Source organism: Arachis hypogaea, chromosome 5 (genome assembly GCF_003086295.3).
Source record: "Arachis hypogaea cultivar Tifrunner chromosome 5, arahy.Tifrunner.gnm2.J5K5, whole genome shotgun sequence".
In the NCBI taxonomy this organism is placed as follows: domain Eukaryota; kingdom Viridiplantae; phylum Streptophyta; class Magnoliopsida; order Fabales; family Fabaceae; genus Arachis; species Arachis hypogaea.
Window position 1 is genome coordinate 721,922 of NC_092040.1, and position 21,771 is coordinate 743,692.

The following is a 21,771-nucleotide window of genomic DNA, read 5'->3' on the forward strand; positions in this document are numbered from 1 at the left end:
TAACCTGCAACCTGTGATGTCGAAGACAGCGCTACAATATCAGAGACAGCGCTGTGCAGGGGAAGGGGAGGAGAGCGCTGGGGTATGGGCTCACTCTCTGACTGAGGGTTAGTGTGCGATGAGGAAAAGGAAGCACGGGAGGAAGGGAGGGAGAGAAAGGAATGTGCCGAGAACGAAGAGGGGCACACGATGAGAAATGGCCGTCGCGGGGTGATATCTTGTGACGTCAGACGCAGAGAAGGTGACGGTGCTGTAGAGAGTGGGAGGAGGAATTTTTGGTGCTGTGGGATGGTCGAGTGGAGAAATTAGGGCTTGCTTCCTTACGCGAGTGAATAGTCAGAATGGCAGCTAGCTAGGTTATCTGTTTGAGAGAGGAGGGCTTGATTTATTAGGGTTTTTAAGTGAATCAATTCCGTTTAGTTAAGGTTTTCACTGGAAGAATCGAAAATTAAACCACAGAAAAAACTGCAAAATGTTATTTTTTTCAGTTTTTATGATTTTTTGGCTTTTGATTTATTCGATTTTTAATTTGTTCGATTCGATTAGTCGGTTTTAATTGGTTTAGATCGATTTTAAACGCTTCTAATCACAACTTCCAATCGTTTTCTCCTTATTGTTACAATCAACATGTGTCCTTTTCAATACATGTTGGCGTGTTGCTTCCTTCAATTACTTCTTTTTTCATCTTCTTTTTACACAATTGACAAAAAAATACTAAATATTTTACTAAAAAAAAATATAATATAATTATAAAATTAGATAACTAAAATGTATAATTACTCTATCTAACCAATTTTTTAACAAAAAATTCAAAATGTTAATTTGTGATATCACTCAACATTAAGTTTTAATTACATCTATAATATTAATAAGAATTAAATTACACTCAACTTAAATACAAATAGAAGATGTTAAAAATACAAAACAAATATTCTCTAATAAAAAAGTGACTAATAATTTAATAAATAAAACAAAATGTAGAATCACACCCTTCAAATTAAAATAAAACCATGCAAATTTTACTCTCAAACAACTGCACGCCTCACAAAAAAATATCATACCATAACTTAAACCTAATTATCTATTTATATTACTCCTATGATTTTATTTAAAAAATATATCTCTTGTTAAACTTATCAACTTACATGATCTAGTTGATACATATTTATTGGCAACATCTCATCTTTAATTTGTCTTTTTCATACTTTGCAACTTGGTTTCATATATATGCTTCTTTATGTTCACACGTATGAAAATATAACTTTGCTTTTGTTTGAAAAGTCCCAAATCCAAAATCTTTGATCATTTGACCAATTTTTATTTTCAACTCATAAATAAATAAAAATTTATTTTGATTTCCTCAGTCAGGGTCCCCAGACCAAAAGGCATTGTTTTTGGCATGCATAACATCAAGATCCAGTGAAATATAGTGACTAAAAACTTATGAACGAGAAGGTGGCAAGATTTAATACGAGAAGGAGAGTTGAATCGTGCTAAGATAATTTTTTTAAAGCAATATTATTATATAGTTTAATTAATTCCTTTTGTTGTTTAACTTAAAATAACATATGAAGTTAAGAGAAAAGCATTAATTCGTGATTTTATTTGAAAAAAAATCGTATAATTGTAAATGTAATAATCAAGAGTATAAAAAGAATTTTTTTTAGAATTTAATTTACATAAAATTTAGAATTATTTTTAGTGTACATAAATAAAAAGAGATAATAAGATAACAAAAAAATAAAATGAGATAATTATAGAAAAATTAATTATATTAATTAAGACGGAAAATTATTATCCACACTTTTATAGATGAGAATATTATTAAATATGTTTTTTTTATTACTGTGCATTTGGATGCACAATTAATTAAATAGTGCTCATGCTATAATTTATCACATGTATGTGCAAATCCATTAAAAGATTCATAAAACTCAACTGAACAGAAGGACTATATCAGATAAATTATTTTTGTTTTTATTTGCATTTTTTTTTGTCCTGTCATATTCTTTTCATGGACCATCTTTAAAAAGTTTATTCTTTCTTACTTTCTTTATTTCATTTGTATTATTGCTTTCAAAATATAAACATTTGTTTAATTGTCAAAACTACAGTGTCTTTGGGCTGTTCATCAAGCAAACACAAATTGAAAGAGGGTAAAAATTCAGGCATGAAGTTGATATCTGAGAGTTATTAGATAAAAATGTAGTCAAATAAATCAAATTATCTAACGGCTCTTAAGTATCGACTTCACATGAAATCAATTGCATCTGAGTTTTCACCTTAAAATAGAGTAAAACTCTTTTTTTTTTATATAGCCGATCCACAGCTTGAAGGATAATTTCTTTTTATAATCAAGTTCTTTGATAACAATTGTTCGAATAGTAATCATAAAAAGGTAATAATTATATTTGAAAAAATTAATATATATATATATATATATATATAAAGATTAATAATTAAGAGAAAAATATTTATTATGATGACAAATGAAAAGATCTAATAATAATAATAACTATTAGATTTATAAAAGAGTGGTTAAGAATGAAAATAACTTTAAGTGATTCACATAACGTAAAAAGAAAAAATCAATTAAATAAATAAAAACATTAAATTCATATTGGGCTAATAGAGTAAAAAATGAGAATATTATTTATTATTTAGTTTTTGGGATATTAGGTATTTGAGAGAGCCAGAGAGGATAGAGAAAGCGAGGAGCTGGCAGAGAAGAGAGAAAGAGAGATGATAGAGACATGGAATTAGGAATCTAAGAATTATATTAAGAAAAATGTGAATTACTTAAAAAATATGTAGTCATTATTAGATATATTCTCATTATTCATCATAATAAACTTTTTCCCATAAGAGTCTTTTCATATATTAGAAAGCATTTTAAATATTTTAAAAATATTGATGTTGCAATAATTTTAGTAATTAATATGAATCATAAATAATTTTTTAATATTTGAAAAATATTAGTATTTTAATAATTTTAATGAATAATGTTAATCATGTGCTAGTTTATGAGATACGTAGATGCATGCACAACTTTTACATCTGTCATTGATGCAATAAAATGAAAGCATTTCAGATCAGAGGGGTCTCAAAAAGCATATGTGATGAGTCCACAATAATGTATGTGTATGTGATCGATCAGAAAAAAGAGATCCAGTTCCCAATTCTTACTATTAATGCAATTCAGTGATCCATGCCTTTCACTCATAACAAATTCGGACTTGTATATATGTATAGACCCTGCATATATATTATCACTCTCTGCACATTAAATGCACAACCATAATTACATAATAACACATTTTTTTGTTATTTATTTTGTTTATTGTATAAACAACGATACAAAAAATATAAATAATTTTAAAAATACATATATAAGTAACAATGAATTTAATTTATGGTAAAGTATTAAATTAGTTTTCTACGTTTAGATGTAATTCTGTTTTGATCCTTAAAGTTTAAAGTATTCTATTTGAATTCAGAAAAATTTTATTTAACTTCAATTTAGTTCCACCATGAGGTCAAAATTAAATAATTAACAAAATGTCTTACATAACAGTTGTATAAGAACAAGATTGATAATCTGAAAAATAAGTACAAGCTCCAAAAGTTTAACCGTGAATGCATCAATACATTTATTTATCATTTTTTTTACAATTTAAATGAAATATTTTCTATAAAACTAAGGAGAATGATAAATAAATGTATTAATACATCTACGATTGATTTTATGTTTTGCAATTTGTATTTGTTCTCCATATTACTGATCTTGTTTTTGTACTGCTGAAATGTAGGAGATTTCGTTAATTATTTAATTTTGACCTCACGGTGGGACTAAATTAAAACTAAATAAAATTTTTTAGATTTAAAAAGAATATTTTAAACCTTAAAAACTAAAATAAAATTACCTCCAAATGATGTAAGACCAATTTATTACTTTACCTTTAGTTTATTTATTTTAAAAAAATCCCCACAAATTCCCCTTGTTATTCCACCATTATTGTTTTCTAACACTTCTTGCATGTACAAAACAAAAAGTATTATATATCTATATATTGCCATTGCATATACGCTATGTAAAATCAGTTGTGGGCCTAATGCCAATTCTGGTGCATCCTAGTTGATATTGACATATGAGTAATTTTAATTAATTTTATATATGATGACACACCACCATATGTATATATAGATCAGGATCAATGTATAATTTGTCAATAAAGACTCTAAGCTAATTGACTTTCGGCTCTTAATAAATGTTTTAGATTTTAAATTTTGAAAATGAAAAACTTGGAGAACCGGTATATATTATATTCCAGTTAAAAAATTTGTTCTTATATATATAGAGTGTGGACCCAAAAATATAAAAGATTAAGCAGTGGAATATGAAATTGTATTAGTTTGGTCACACTTACCAGTGGCCAAATTGGATTGAGATATCATTTAATTAAGAATGCAACTGGGCCACTTTAATTATTGGATAGGATCATTATATTTTTTAAAAAATAAAATATCGTTTTTGTTCTAACGTTTGGGATAAGTTTTAAAATAGTCCCTAACATTTTAAAAATGATTCAATGTTGTCCTGTCGTTAGGGATCCGTTAGCAAAATTGACAGTGGGACCAAATTGAGACGATTTTGAAACGTTGGGAATTTAAATAAAAAGAAAACGTTAGAAACAAAAACGATACATACAAATAAATTTTAATTTAATTTTATCTTTTAATAATATTAATTTTTTACTGTACGTAATATTCAACTATTTTTAATTACATCTAAATAAATTACACTTAATCACATTATTTTTATTTTAAATAATTTTTTTATAATTTTAAAGAATTTTGATACATTAGAGACAAAATGTATAATTTATATTTTATTATATATATATATATATATGTTATTTTTTTCTTTTTTGCAAGTTTATATACTAGTCATTCTACAAATATTTTATGATAAGTAAAAACCTTTAAGAGTAAAATTATAAAAAAATAATTTATTTAAAGCGAAAGTAATATGATTAAGTGTAATTTACTTAGATGTGATTAAAAAATAATTGAATACCATGTATAGTAAAATATTGATATTATTGAAGGATAAAATTAAAATTTATTTCTATGTATCATTTTTGTCCCAACGTTTTCGTCCTATTTAAGTCCCTAACGTTTCAAAATCGTCTTAATTTTGTCCCGCCGTCAATTTTGTTAACGGATCCCTAACGACAGGACAACATTGAGTCAGTTTTGAAACGTTAGAGACTTAAATAGGACGATTGAAACGTTAGGAACAACTTTGAGACTTACTCCAAACGTTGTGGAAAAAAATAATACTTTACTTTTTTTAAATTATAAAATAATTAATAAACAAGTTAATTAATTGGACATCTAATTGAGAGAGAGAGAGTAATTTGCAAAATTGGCCACACCATCACTCATAGTGTTTTCTACCGGGTTTTTCTTATTACTACAGAGAGATGATAAATAAATAATAATTTTGACAAAAAAAAATAAAAAGAAAAGGGAAAAGCTCATGATGATGATTTGATGAACATGGGTTTGCACATTGCCATGTTCTCACTCTGAAAGTCTGAAGTGTATGATGGTACATAATGTGATTTCACAAAACCCAGAACCATGCATATGCATATAACTTTGTCGTCTAGTAATATTATAGGAGTAGTACTATTTCATATTTTCATTTTATGCCTCGGGAGTTGGGTGAAAATTTCGCGATTTTTATCATATGTCTCAAAATAAATAAACTTTAGGATTACTCAATCATAGCAATATAGAAAGATGAATGATTGGAACTATGTATTTTATTTTATTATCTTATTGTGTGGGTCGTGATACGTGTAATGAATCTAGCTATCTGTTTAGAGAATATTGAGTAATTAAAATTAAAAGACAAAACCTTCTATTAAGCTCTTTTATTTTTCCCTAATAACATTGCAAAAAGATATATAAAAAGAAATGAAAAAGAAAACATATAAAAGGACTTAATACTTTTTTAAACGAAATCCATTTCTATTGTAAAAATCCACCCTCTCCTTGTTTTTTTTTTTTGCATTATTTTTTAGGCTCTTAGGTCACAATCTTCCCATTTTCAAACTACACTTTAGACACTATGACTAAAATTGAAGATATGAACAAAAAGACAGGCTGGCATGAGAGGGAAAAAAGTAGCAAGGAAAAATTTTTTAAGAGGGAAAAAAATGGTGATGTTGGTTAATGAAATGGACATTTTTCCAAATAATACTAAATTCTATGCACAATATTTTAATTACTCTAAGTTTCTTAAAATTATATACATAATAAAAGTTATTGACTAAGGGAAACCAAATAGAGTCTACACCAAGATGGAAAGGAGGAAATGCATGCTTTTAAGTTCTTCTTAGAACATGAAAGGGAAGGGAATTGCACTAAGAAAAAAAAATGCAATCATGATTATATATAATCTTAGATCCTAATTAGGTTTTCCATATCATGCACACTACACGTTTCAAAACTATTTATTAAAATCTCTTCTCAATGTTCCTATTTTTTATATAGTAGTATATTTTTTTATTATTTTTTTCTTAAAAAACGTCAAATTCATTCAAGGTAGAGAAGATAGATTGATATTTTACATGAAATCCCAAAAAGTAAATTAAATGCGTAAAAATAAAAAATGTAATAAAATAGTCTTATTTAATAAAAATTGTGTAAGATTGATTGACTCATCTAAAATCGTAATATAAAAAAATTTTAATAGTTAATTAAATCAAAATTGTAACTACTAAGCCTTTTACAAAAAAAATGCTTAATGTAAAGTGTTTCTAACATAATTGATTAAAGCTTTCAATTTAAATCTCTAACAAATACGTACTTTAGAGCTTTAATGTTTCAAATAATAGTAATAACAACAACAATAATAATAATAATTATAATAATAATATAGTTAATTTGTATCTTAAAAATACATGTTAAGAGTATATTAATAAAGACTCTTAAATTTTAATGCATTAAAATATAAAAAATATTTTTTTAATAATTTGTAGCCAAATATTTTTTTATGGTATTTTTAAGATGTGCTCTTAGAGCATAGGTTATTTGCAAAACTCTAATAATAATACTAGTAGTAATGGTTGTGTTGTTGCTGTTGTTGTACTTAGAAAGTTACACAAGATGTTCAATAATTATATTATTAATAAATAGTATTGAATGTTAATTATTTAATGTCATTCACCAGTGATAATATTATTTTTGTCACAATTATTATTTCTATTCAAGATTCTAAAAATTGAACTAGTAAAATTGATATTAAGATTAAAAAATTTGACCTGAATTTAATTATATTTTAATTGAATATAATAAAATAATATATTTATATATAAAATATTTTTTAGAAAAAAGGAAAATTTATGATTTTTTTAAATTAATAAAAGTATAAACAATTTTATAATGTGGCAGTTGAATTAAAAAAAAAAGAACAGCCTTGCTAACAACACACTTTTTCGGTAAAGACAGAATTTGTGGGTCAAAGTTTTTGAGGAATTGGGATTTAATACAATAAATTGTGTCTGCTTGATTATTTGGGAATAGATTTTGTTAATTTTTTTTTTATTTAAGGAGGTTGTTTATATCCTGGTCTAGAATTTAGTCAAGTTTAAAATGATTAAAAATTTAAAATTTAGTCTATAAAAAAAGAGCCTAGATCACATTTTGAGATCTATCCGATCTCATAAAGGTCGGCTCACGCGACTCTAATATGGCCTTACTTATTTAAAATAAGTAAATTTTAACAATTTTTTTTAATAAAAGAGAATAGTTATCCATCATAAAAAATAAAACTATTTTAAAAAGTGGTTATCAATTTTATTATAAATGCACTAATATTTTTAGAATCTAATCTACTGTAAATATGCTTTAAATCCTTGTAAATTTAAGTATTGAAATTCTTTACAACTCACCTCTTTACGAAAAATTCGGACAACAGTATCTCAACATCAACAGAAGTCAGACGCTGTTTTAAAAAAGAATCTGGACCTCACGTTTAAACTAAAAAACAACTCAATTTTAAATAACTCTCGAAACAAAAATAAATCGTAATTTTTTATTTTTTGATATTTTTTTTAGGTTTCATGTATAAAATATATTGTGAGAATTTACATTTTACTCAAATAAAACAAAAATTTGAGAAAATCTATTCCTGATTTTTTCAATGAAAAAAACACTAATTCACTTGAGAGAGAGAGAGAGAGAAGGATATTTCATTTTAATCCAAAAGCCTGCCTCTAAGTACTATTACACTATACTTTTCCTGTAATACATTCTGTAATCATAGCTCTTTTGATGAACATGGGACCCTAATTAATAAACCCTATTATATTTTACTCCATTCCTGTCATTGCCTTTATCAATGTTAAAATGAGCGTCATTCCACTTTAAAGGAGAATCACACCACATTCAACAATAAAATTGCAAATTTGTTTTGTATATGATGTAAATGTGTCATAAAGCATTTTTATTTAGAAAAAAAAAATTATAGAAATTTCAATTGAAATTAAATAATATTTTATATAGCACCTTAATTTAATTAGTAAAACCATATATATAATCTCGTCTAACATATAATACTCACTCAATGCAATGTCATTGATTTTTGTTTTATGAAAGATGTTAATATTTGATTTCTCTGAATTTTTACAGCTAAAATTCAAACTTAAGACCACTTATTAAAAAAAATAATGTCACTCCTATCAATCATGATAAAATGTAAAACCTTTCTATGCCTATATTTATTTATAATAAATACTATTTTTTTCCTTAACAGTTAATATATAGATCTTTTTATTTTGTTAATTAAAAAATTTTAAATACATAATTAATTAATTAATAATAGAATAAAGTATACTTCTTATTCCTAAGTCTGGCAAAAGTTTCAAAAATACCTCTAAGTTTTATTTTGTTTCAATTTTGTCCTAAAAGTTTTTTATTTGCATCAAATATACTCTCGACAACTAAATTTTCAAAAAAATTAAGACTAATCTAACGATAATGCATGAAAATTATGCTTGATTTGTTTGTGTTGAGAGTTATTCTTATGAAAATGTTGTTGAATTGGTCTTAAATTTTTTTAAAAATGAGCAGTCAGGGATATATTTGATGTAAATCGAAAACTTTTAGGACAAAATTAAAATAAAATAAAATTTAGGGATATTTTTAAAACTTTTGTCAGACTCCAAGGACAAAAAATATACTTTACTTTAATAATAATAATATTTTTATACAAATATTAGAATTATTTGATGTATAAATAGCATTTGCTTAAAAAGTAATATGAGAGTGTTAAAGAAAACTACTTCTCTGGTTGCCTCATTTCAACTACACACACCTTATTAAGCCTTCATTTGTGTCATTTATTTTGACACAATTCATTCACCACTTCCTCTTCAAGAAGAAGAAGAAATGGAGCTTTCTCAACTTGGTTTTCTGGAGGAACTACTACTACTGGCTCCAAGGAGAGTAGAAGAAACATGTTGGAATAATGGTTTCAATGATCTACTCCCTACTACACCTCCTCCTTCTGCTTCTGTTTCTGCTTCTTGGAGCTTTGACTCTCTTGATGATAACCCTTCTTTGAATCCCTCATTTTCTTCATTCTCAACACCTTTAGACCACAGATTTGACTCTTCTTATGCTGCTTCATTTCCATTTCTTGATGCCTTCACAATCCCACCAGAGCTTCATCACTCACCACCACCACTTTTGCCACAACAAGAACACAACCACAACAACCACCACCCTTTGGTGGAAGAAGAAGAAGAAGAGCTTGGATTTCTTGGTAATGATGATAACAATCAGAGCTTGGAAGAGAGGAACAGTGGTAGATGCAAAGTTGAGGAACAACAAGCTCTTGAGGTGCCAGCTGTAGTGTTCAACATGGGAATGTGTGGAGAGAAAAAGGTACCAAAGTCAAAGAAACTTGAAGGGCAGCCCTCAAAGAATCTCATGGCTGAAAGGAGAAGAAGAAAGCGTTTGAATGATCGCCTTTCAATGCTGAGGTCCATAGTCCCTAAGATAAGCAAGGTCTTTCTAAATTCTAAACTTATGTCTCAATCAATTTATAGAAATAAAAGGTTTTGATTTTCTCTAAAACTCTTTCATCTAATAGATGGACAGGACCTCCATTCTAGGAGATACCATAGATTACATGAAAGAGCTTCTAGAAAGGATTGCTAAGTTGCAAGAGGAAACAATGGAAGAGGAGGGAAAGAATCAGATACACCTCTTGGGAATTTCAAAAGAGCTAAAGCCAAATGAAGTAATGTTTAGAAACTCCCCTAAGGTAAACTAAACTAAACTAAACTAAACCCTTCTTAATTTTAGCTTAGTACTAACTACCTCATAACTAAGTAACTGAACAAATTTGTGTGCTGTTATGTTTTTTGTTTTTTGATTTCTTTGCAGTTTGATGTTGAGAGGAGGGACCATGACACAAGGATCAGCATCTGCTGTGCTACAAAGCCAGGGTTGTTGCTGTCAACAGTGAACACTCTAGAAGCACTAGGCCTTGAAATTCACCAATGTGTCATAAGCGGCTTCAATGATTTTTCAATGCAAGCATCTTGCTCAGAGGTTTGTTTTGTACTGTACTCTTTCTTAATTAGTAGCTTAATGCCGATTAAGTTTTTATTCTTCTAACTAATTGCTATATATCATGGTCTTAATTAGGTCGCTGAGGAAAGAAACTGTATTAGCACAGAAGATGTTAAGCAAGCACTATTCAAAAATGCAGGCTATGGTGGAAGATGTGTCTAAAGAGAAGAAAGATGGGGAAGTGCCTATGTAAAAGCACAATTTTCATCTTGTGTAATTTGAGGAATTAGGGTGGTAGTAGTAGAAGTAGTTTCAATGAATGAGGTTCAAATAAGTTGGCTTTGATTGATGATTTCATTTTCATTTTTCATAGCCTTTTTACCCTTTAGTGCAAGCTTCATAATTACATTCCCCTTGTGATAAAAATCCTTTTTTTTCTTTTTTAGTAGCAATTTATGATGAAGGAGGAATTTTTGCCAAACCTATAAGTGCTATCAAGGTCCTGAATTTGCGGCTGCTTTAAAAATCTCGTCTTGTTTTCTAAACAAATAATTGCATGTCAATGTCATTCTGTAACATGCAGTGCCGGCCAAGCAAGAACAATGGGATGATATCATGCAAATACTAATTAATAAGATTCTTGTTTCTGTCAGATTTTCAGATATGTAATTTCTAGCATAGGAGGTGGTGATGTTGGTAATTGAATAGCATAAGAAGCATTTATATTATAGTGTGAATACTTAGTTCACTTAGTTGGTTTTCTGCTGCTTCATGATTTCTCAATAATTGCAAGGTTCTGAACCTAAGTTTAATTGCAATGAAAATTTGTAGGTAGTAAAATTTTGTATTATTTTATTGTTTAGTGCGCTTGAATGAGGTGTAAAATTTGTTACTATCCAAAAATCTATTATTTCAAGTAGTACAAATCAAGAATAATGAGACAGAGTCCGTGACTTGAAAGAAAACTGCTACTTATCAACAAACAGAAAGCAAATCAGACCATCATGCAATGGTAGCCATGGAAGTGTGTGCTTTTGGCTGTTCTCTATCATTATTATTTTTACTAGTTATATTTTCCAAGCATTACATCAACAACAAGAACAAAGAGGTTGGATACAAATCCTAACCCTGGTATTAGTTGAAATAGAATTCATCCTGGTATGAGTTCTTGTCACGAAAGCTTGGTACCAAAAATGATAACAGAATACAAAGCAATAGATCTCATTGCCTGAATGTTATTGAGAAAAGGGATTGTTCCTTTATCATTAACTACAACAACAGTATTGTATCTACAGAAAAAAAAAAAAAAAAAAAAAAAAAAAAAAAAAAAACAGGAAAAATTATTGACTACTAGGCTACAAAGTCTAAAAACTAGATGTCAAATGGCTACTACTATACATTGTCGTCAATGTTTTCCTCATCAGAACAAAAGGTGTTGTCCATGAAATTGACTTGGGACTGTTGAAACTTGTTGATGGCATCTCTAGCTTCAGAAGCCAAGGCAACTTTTGCAGCTTTAACTACATCCCCTTTCTGAATTATTTTTCCAGGTACAGGGATTTGTAATCTTGCAGAATTTGCTATTCTCCTTGCTTCCCTACGACGTAGTTGATTGATGTATTTCTCATGCATTCCCTTGTTCTTCACTTGCTTTAGCACAGGGGGGCTAACAAGATTTGTAACGTGGGAGCCGCTAAATCTTGAAAGGGACTGCTTCTTCTTATGGCTTGAAGATGATGTCTCAGTGCAACTTTGCAGCAACACTTGGTTTTCCTTTTGTTTCGTTGGAGTAGAAAGTGCTGCACTAGGCTGAGAAGCATGGGAAGAAAAATCAATGTTTGGTTCAAGAATGGAAAATATGTCCCCTCTGCGGCCTTGATCGACTTGAAGACGGTGCTGTAACAGCTTCTCAACAGACTTCTGGGTTATGCAGTTCTTTGGTTTGAGAATATTTGGTCTTCTAACCTTCTTATCAGTGGGTTTGAGCAGTTCACTAGCAGAGATTGAGAATTGTTGAATGGGCGATGATTTAACTGTCCTTGCCCTTGATCGAGGAGGCAATTGAGGCGGCGTCATGTGGTCACCATGAATTCTATCAAAGCAATCTTGTTGAGACTTTCCTGGCACCTGCAATAGGGAAGTCAATGATTCACTGAATATAAGAATAAAATATGAAGGCTATAAGCTAGCCATGAAGATCTATCTATCTAACTTGCCATCAACTACCACCATACTGTAAAATTGTAATTCTTTGTAGACATTATACACACAGAAACCTTATCCAACAACTCAATTTTAGAAAACTATTATCAAATTTTTAAAAAGTTAAACCACCATTTACCCACTTCTATCCAGAGCTGTCAAACAACATGCAGGTTCTTAGATGACTTTGATAGCATTATATTTGTTTTTAACTAAAATATGTTTCAGCTGAAAAATTTCATACCTGTAACCCTAATGATAAAATTGAAAACGGAGGAACCAAGCCAACATAAACATATAAGATCTTTGAACTGTTAAGGATCAAAAGAGTGTGAAAAAACGATAAAAAGTATATACCATTTTAGAAACGTTCTTCCAAAAATGGGGGCTTGGTTTCACAGAAAAGAATGCTCTTTGCAGTGCCAATTCTTGTTCCTTGGCCCACCCTTCCGCTGTCTCTTTGCCACGCTTTCTCTTCTTCCTCTTTGCCTTCTCTCCACCTTCATTCTTCCTTACATCAGAAACTTCCACACTCGCAATACCGCAAACCACATGTTTTTTCTCCACCTTCGCCTCGGACACCGAGGGTTTGTCGTTTCTGCTCTCTTTCCCGTCGTTTTGGTACGTCGCAGTAGAGACTTCCCCTTCGACGAATCTGGGAGATCTTCTCAACAGAGTGGTACAACCTCTGGTGTTTCGGGAGCAAGATTCAATTGGCTTTCTCTGATTGGAAGGTTTCTTTGAAGAATCTTTGAGCTTAGAAGCGATGGGTGTTGTGGGGTTGTGGCTGAGGAACCTAGGAGACCTTCGAGGAGTTGTTGGGGGAAGCTGATCGTTGTTTTCTTGAAGGAATCTTGAAGACCTTCGAGGTTGGTGGGTGATTGTGGCATCTTTCTTCTGCGGCATTTCAACGAACACTTGGGTGGCGTTCAATGCTGAGACAAATCAAAAGACCCTCTTCCTCGAGAGGGAAAATAGATTCAAAACTTGAACATTTCCCTCACCCCACCAACAATAAGAAACCACCCACCCGCTATGACATATGGGCTTTCACTTCGGCTGTAACTTATGGGCTTGAAGCCCATTTTCGCTGCTTACAAATTATTTTTGTTGGGCCTATAAACCCAAAATAAAAATGAATTTAAACTAAACTTTAATCAAGTCCCAAAATTAAAAAAAAAATTGATGTACATTTTTTCAGATCAAATTCCACCTTATCCATGCAAAACTTGTTGGCCAACAAAAAAAAATATGCACATTAAATATCGGTTACTAAATTGTTAATTATATTTTTGTGTATATTTATACATATTAATATACATATTTTTAACTAAATAACTAACTATCAAAATAATCAAACTTAGAATAAATGAATAATTATTTTTTTATAGTAAGATAATAAAAAAAATATGAAACACCAAATAAATATTTTTATACAATGATACGATTGAGTTACAAATTATTCAATATTGATTAACTTTTTATTTTCTTACTTTATTAATCTCCTCGTTTTTAGAGGATTTTTTTTCCTTCTTGTTCTCTCCCCCTTATTCCGTTTGCAAAAACGATTGCCAACTAATTAAGTATACCTATCATTTAATTTCCAAACAATTGGTTCAAGACACTCAATGCTCTATGTTAATTTAATTTAACTCCAAACACGTTTTCAATGTTTAAAATAAATAAAAATTTCCGGGAAAAAAAAAAGTAACTAAGGTTTCTGTGTGTGATGCTTTTTATCTTTTTAAGATCACTAGTTGCCAAAACTACCTTCTAGTTCTAGAATCATTTTCCACTCATGCATATAGTTTAATTTTAGTTACAAAGTTAGCATATGACGATTATGTAAGTTTTTAAACCCTATATATTGGAGAGAAATTCTTTTATGTTTTAAGAACTTGTATTGAATGTATCATAGTAGTTACACGAATTCCTCATCTTCCAATTTCTTTATATATTAGATAACCAAAAGCAGCTGATGATGGTATATTAATTAGGGAGCTACTCAGATAAAGACGCCTAAAATATCTTTTTTAAAGATGTTTTTTAATAATTAAAATTTAACACATATAATTAATTAAATCGTGATGTTTTTGTCAAAATTAGGCTAGACAAATTGATTTGAGCAAAAAATGGTAAATCAAATTTTAAATTGGTCTAAATTAATATTATTTTTTTATAGAAAATGACTACAATATCCTATTATAATAAATGACTAAAATACTTCTATTTTATATATATATATATATATATATATATATATATTAATTCTGAAAATTTTAAATTCAAACCTTATGACAACAAAAAAAATAAAAGACTATAATATATATATATATATATATATTATAGGAGTATTTTAATTATTTTCTATAATAAAGGTATTGTAGTAATTTTTTATAAAAAATTATATTAATTTAGATCAATTTAAAATTTGATTTACCATTTTTTCGTTCAAATCAATTTGTCTAGCCTAATTTTGACAAAAATAATACGATTTAATCAATTATATGTGTTAAATTTTAATTATTAAAAAATATTTTTAAAAAAGATGTTTTAGGCCTCTTTATCTTAGTAATTCCCTATTAATTAACTAAATAATTAAAGAAGAGTATTAATCTCATTAATTACTTGATTAGATAGTTGAAAAATATAGCGGCCATGCAACAAAGGTGTACCATATGAATTAGCCAACTTAATTAATATATACTAAATTCTTAGCTATATACTTATCTATTCGATTATCATCATGAAGATCGAGGAGGAACAAATTAAATTGAATGAAGAATAGAAAACCAATACTGAATTGATGTAGCAGTGTAAAATCTTATTATTAGATATTTTTCTTATGGTGTGGAGTTTGAGCTTAAAATATGAGAAGGGTAATAAAAAGAAAAAATATATATATATATATATATATATATATATATATATATATATAGAACGCATATTAAAACGGATAGCTACTAAAGATTGATTCGGATGGATAAGTTCCTAATAATAATAAGATTCAATTCGAATCTTAAAGGAAAAAAAAAATAAAGGATTAATAAAAAGAAATCACTAATAGAAAGATATGGAAGGGATAATATAAAGTTAATATGATAAATAAAGCCATTGATGCACATTGTTAAAGGTAGTTCAATGACCACCCAAAAACACTATAATATATGTAGTAAGTTTCTGACTCAGCGATGCATGACATACATCTTAACCTAATTCCAGTCTTTTTTTGCCTCCCACTTTTTTCCTAAAACCAATCCTAGATATGCTTTTTAATTAAGAATTTTTAGCAGTAAGTACTTAAAAAAATCGAATTAAAGATTTAAAAGTAAGGTATATATCCACTTGCCACACTTTCCCGTCGGAAGCACTTAAATAGTTTCAATATTCAAAAAGTGATTCGTTCGGCATTTCTCTCTTCCTTCCTTCCTTCCTTCCTATGTGCTGATGATGAAAGACAAATGGCAAATATAGTGGAATACAATAATTTCTCTCTGGAAAACAAAATAATGAAAAGGGAAATTATTATTATTATTATTATTATTATTATTATTATTATTATTATTCCTAACTAGAGCGGAAAACAAAGTGTATGGTATTTAATTATTGCAAAGGAAGAAAGTGTATATTTTAAAATATATTTTTTTCTTACAATAATTAAATAACATATAATTTAGTTAATTTTATTAAAATATTCTTTAATAATTATTATTATTAATATTATAATTATATATATTAGTAATAATAATATAAAATATATATTTATTATTAATATAATAAATTTAATTTATTTTAATATCTTAACTATAAAATATTTGACTTAAAAAATTTTTATGATTAATGATAAAATCTTAAAAATAAATAAAACTTATTACTTTTGACATTTAATATATTATATTATTATTATTATTACTATTACATATTATAAAATATTTTAATTTTTAAAAAAAATATTTTTTTCTGTTATTTTTATTTTGTTATTATAAATTTGTGACACATTAAAAAATAAAAAAAATATTTTTTTAACAATTTAATAATATTTAAACAAGTTCTAAGAATTTTTTGAGATATTAAAGAATTTGATTAAATTATTCAATATAATATTTATTCATATCTTAATAATTATTATTTATAACAAATAATTTTACGTGAAAAATCAGGTATATGATACGAATATGTGGTAGAGAGGGAAGGTTGTGGAATGTGGAGTGGGAAACAATAACAAATATAATCATATGAAGCGAAGCAAAAAGAGTCGAGGCAGTTGATGATGAAAACGTGGAACATAATATAATAACGTGATGAAAAGAAGCAAGTGCGTAATTTTATTAAAATTTTGTCAGTATTTAATTAATAAAAAAATAATTTTATATTATTAAATATATTAATAATAATTAATTAATAACTATAAATAATAAAATTTGTTATTTTTAACATTTTTTTTTGTTAAGTTTAAGTTAATTTTAGATTTTATAAATAATGATAAATATTTATTGAGTTAAAAGTTTAATATTATTTAGTGTGGTTTTATTATTATAGGTCCATTATTTAGTTTCACAGTCCAAGACTAATATATGTCTCAATCATGTAAAGAGTTGATACTCCTCATAGTACCGTTCAGTAATTAAATGATTATGTATTTGCTAAAAAAAAAATAAAGACTGTTGGAATAATAAAAAAAAACAACAACTATGCAAAAATAGGTGTGACTCTATTATAACAAGAAGGATACAAAGACATTTTTATTATCTCAAAAACATTAGCAGAATAACATTCGATTAGTGGGTAAACAAAACACAAAATTGATAAATAGCAATAACAGGGGTTATGGAGAAGAATGAAAAAAAAATAATAAATACATGCCAAAGAAAAAAGCAAAGAAAAAAACTACAGAGATAGTGGATAGGCTTCTCATCTAGCAAAAGTAGTGAAATATGATGAAGATGGACTACATGCTAGTTGTGACAGCTCTAACGGACAACAAGGACAAATAAAAGGAAGAAGCGACAATGAAGGCAAACAGAAGACATATAAGGAGCTTCACTCCATCATTTCACAATAAGAAAAAGAGAGCACACACACAACACCATCTCAAACATTGAGTTGAAATCTTTTTCTTCTACTCAAATTTAATTTCTAATTTTCATTGTTATGACTGTCTTGAGTCATTTTCTGTTTTGAGAAAAGGTTAATTATGTGAGGTTGAAAAGTCTAGAGAGAAAAGGTAAGAGTAATGCATAATAGTCACTGCTTTCTGATGTAATTGAATTGTTGAACTATAACTAGTTCCCCTTGCCAAGTTGGGTTAGCACTTGGTGAGTTTTGAATCTGTTAGGATTTTCCTTTTAAGTTGGGAAAGCACTTTGGATATGTGTGGGTGAAGGAATTATAAATAATTCCTAAAAATTTTAAGATAGGAATATCATATTTTCATATTTGGTTCAAAATTTAAAAAGTTATTTATAAGTTTGATTTTCAGAAATCAAAATACCATCATTTTAATTTTCACCTTTCCCTTGAGTATCTTTGATTTCCATGAAAATGAAATATTTATAACAAAGTAATATTCGAACCACACACACCCTTTGGATAGCTAAGTTTTGGTGAATAAAGTTTAAGGATAGATACTAGTTGAACTAAGAAGAAATTCAATAGTATTGGTGAATGTAATAATTGGATTATAGTAAAAATTCCACCATAATTTGTGGTGGAGATTGAACGTAGGATTCATGACACTAAGAATTCGAATCAGAATACATGCTGACATTTTTCTTCTATTCCCTACTTTTTACTTATTCTACATATGAGACAAAATAAAATAATCTCTTATAACTTAATCTGCTATTAAAACAAAATTTAAAAATTTAAATTTTAAGCCAACTTGATTCAACCTTCTTTTCAAGTTCAAGTAGAACCATCATCTCTAATATTATTAATTTATTATCACGGAGGAGGAATGGTACACATAAATGGTACTATACACAGGAACAGAACCAGGGGCTCTCTGGCTCTCTCTGTCTTTATGGGCCACCTACCATACTAACTCAATGTTACTTCATTTCATATTTCTTACCTAAGTTTCTTTCATTATCCGAAGGCTTTTCAATATACTACTTGATTTCTTTTATACTCAATAGCCATCAAGGGATGTCCATGATTATTATCGTTGGCCATGAATTATTGATGAGATTATAGTGACCATAAGAAGCCAAAAATTAGATAAAATCATCTTATATTATCACCGTGAATTGAGGTCAATCCACACTTAATTATATTTATTATACTTATGATTATAGCATTGCAGATATTATCTCTGAAAATGACGTATGTTATTAACAAATGAAGTTAAGAGTTAAAAAAAATTAGAGTTGAATTCAAATTTAATGAAATAATATATTTTATATAATATATATTTTTTAAGAAATTCTTTTAAAAAAGGTTATTACTTTTTTAACTTATTTTTCATTAAAAACAAACTGATTGAATCGATTTTTTTTTCTAAATTAAACTAATTAATTTCTAAAAACTCTTGGTTTGATTCTCAAAACCATGGATATCACCTTGTGAATTATGGTCATCAAATTGCATGAGGCATTTTTTTTTGTTTGAAACTTAAAATTATATAAGGTCATTGTGATATATCCTAATGTGATGACTATACATTGGGGTAAATTTAGAGGTGAGTGATGATTGAGAATTTTAATTCGGTTTTCTAATTATTTTCTTAATGCTTAAGTAAATAAACATTTATATTTTTTGTTTTCTGAAAAAAAAATAACATAATACTTCTTTATATGAAAATTTAGAAGATAAGCTAGTACTCAATTATTATTTGTTTAGATAAATGAGTATTAAACACAGTTTGTGGTTAAGGTAACAATTGAGAACCAAAAGTGAGCTAATAAATACACGAATAATGAAGTATTTTGCATGAACATTTTTATAATGAAAAGCAAAAGGAAATTGTTCTTGCAAGTTGTAACATGTATGTGAGAAAAAAAAAAAAAAGAGTAAATGCAAGAAGATTCACGTTGTAAAGGAACAGTGAAATTAGGTCATGAGATGCCTTTTTGTTTGGTTTGGGGCAAAGGGGTCCCCTGTTTGAAAATATTTCTTTTGGGGTTCATCATGTCTTCCAACAACTTTTCTCTTTCGTATCTTAATTCATTCAAAGTTTGTGAGATACCAGGGTGGACAACATTCCCCCACTATGTCATAAAAACTCGTATTCATAGAAAATTAATTTTTATTTAGTTAATATTAATTAATTTTAAAATTTAAATTTATAATTTGAAATTTAAAATTTAAAACAAAAAAAAAAGTTGATTCTCTACAGATTTTAGTATTATTTAGTATTATTAATAAATACTAAATAAGACATAATTGTTTTGACTAATATTTTTTAGATTTTGATCCTCTAAAGTTTGAATTTTACTTTAGAGATTAAAGTGTGATATTTCATTATTTATTTCATAGGTGGGATCAAGAATAATTATGAAAGAGAAACTATTTAAGAGTAAATCACACTTTATTCTCTAAAATAAAATTCAAAATTTAAAAGATCAAAATTTATATTTTTTATTTTCAAATATTTTTTTAGTTGTGTTACCTAGATTATTTCTTTATCAATAATAGGTTTACCATTGTAATTATTTTTTATGTACTCTCACTAAAAAATAATTACAATGATAAACCTATTCTTGATAAAGAAATAATCTAGGTAACAAGTTGTTTTTTTTTATCTTTCTAGTATTACAGTATTATTATATACATTTCATGTGGTGGCCCCTTTAATTTTCCTTGGGACCAACACAACATAGCATAGCATAGCCAATGGAATACTAGATACGTGATCATATACACAATTTCACATTTCTATTCCTGAAACTAAGCCGAGATTGTTAAGTTTGTTCCATTTTTGTTTTTAGCCTCTCTAAGGCAATCGTTAGCCTTACACAATTTATGAAGAGCTGTGCTTGACATTTGTTGTGTCATAACGTACGTAATGAATTATGTACAATACAATAATCTTTATTACAAACTATACCTAATTACCTATTCATTTAAGGCATTGTCATCCATTTAAATACGTAGATTGATTATATAAGTTTCTTATACTATAGTTTATATTGCGTTATCATTTATTCCGTAAGTTATTATAGTCAATTCTTTGTATAACTATTTAAATAATTGTTTAGACACCTAAATTTAATTTAATTAGTGCATGAAGAAAGACGCAATGTTGCACTTACATGCATGATACTTTCAATTATTCGTACATGCGTGCATATTTTCAATTATCAGATAAAGAATAATTTTACTAAGATATGGAATTTGTCCTGTATTCTAATTTCTAATCCTTAGTCACATTTATATAATAGAACCTATGTGTAATTTTCACATCAAGTTATCAACTAGCTAGTATATTTTATAGGATATTTCTTTATTATTCATTTATTCTAGCCAGAGAACCTTTAAGTTTTTTTCCATTGTTTAATTATTTAGGTACAAAATGGCATATTCTTGTAGCACAAATAATACTTGTCATAGAGCTTCGTACGTGGTGGCCAAAAAGTAAAAAAGAAAAAGAGAAATAAAGAACATTACCCCAAGATTGCACATTGCATGCCACTGTTTTTTCAAGAGATAAAAAGTGAATGCGCATCTCTTTGATTCAAGTGCTATATATATACTATAGGAAATATTTCAACTGTACTCAGAGTACTGGTGCACCAGTTGTTTTAACCGTTGATCTGAATTATAAAAAATATATATAATATATATTAATTAAAATTAATGGTTAAAACAACTGGTACACTGGTGCTCTCCGGTGCACTTGAAATGTTTCCTATACTATATAGTGTGACATAAAGAAACTTTCCAATGAAGACAATTTTAGTTTCATAAACTTGCTTCCATTAATCAAGGTGGGGTTAGTTGGTGAAAGCAAAATTGATAGTGATCTTATTAGTTAGA

The 21,771-nt window shown here is 27.8% G+C and overlaps 2 protein-coding genes and 1 long non-coding RNA gene across 3 annotated transcripts; 2 read left to right on the top strand and 1 right to left on the bottom strand.

Moving 5' to 3' along the window:
- The first annotated feature begins 9,320 nt into the window (after positions 1 to 9,320).
- LOC112799995 (transcription factor bHLH93-like) lies at positions 9,321 to 11,245 on the top strand. Its single transcript, XM_025842017.3, has 4 exons — positions 9,321 to 10,083; positions 10,169 to 10,342; positions 10,465 to 10,632; positions 10,729 to 11,245. Exons 1-4 carry the CDS (start codon positions 9,463 to 9,465, stop codon positions 10,813 to 10,815), a joined length of 1,050 nt encoding a protein of 349 aa, XP_025697802.1. The 5' UTR covers positions 9,321 to 9,462; the 3' UTR covers positions 10,816 to 11,245.
- A 599-nt stretch (positions 11,246 to 11,844) lies between these two features.
- Positions 11,845 to 12,895, top strand: LOC140184649 (uncharacterized). Its single transcript, XR_011881738.1, has 2 exons — positions 11,845 to 12,143; positions 12,250 to 12,895. It is a non-coding gene; the product is annotated as an uncharacterized lncRNA (long non-coding RNA).
- LOC112799993 (uncharacterized) lies at positions 11,986 to 13,809 on the bottom strand. Its single transcript, XM_025842016.3, has 2 exons — positions 13,153 to 13,809; positions 11,986 to 12,720 (listed from the first exon to the last, which is right to left on the bottom strand). Exons 1-2 carry the CDS (start codon positions 13,699 to 13,701, stop codon positions 11,986 to 11,988), a joined length of 1,284 nt encoding a protein of 427 aa, XP_025697801.1. The 5' UTR covers positions 13,702 to 13,809.
- Positions 13,810 to 21,771: the final 7,962 nt, after the last annotated feature.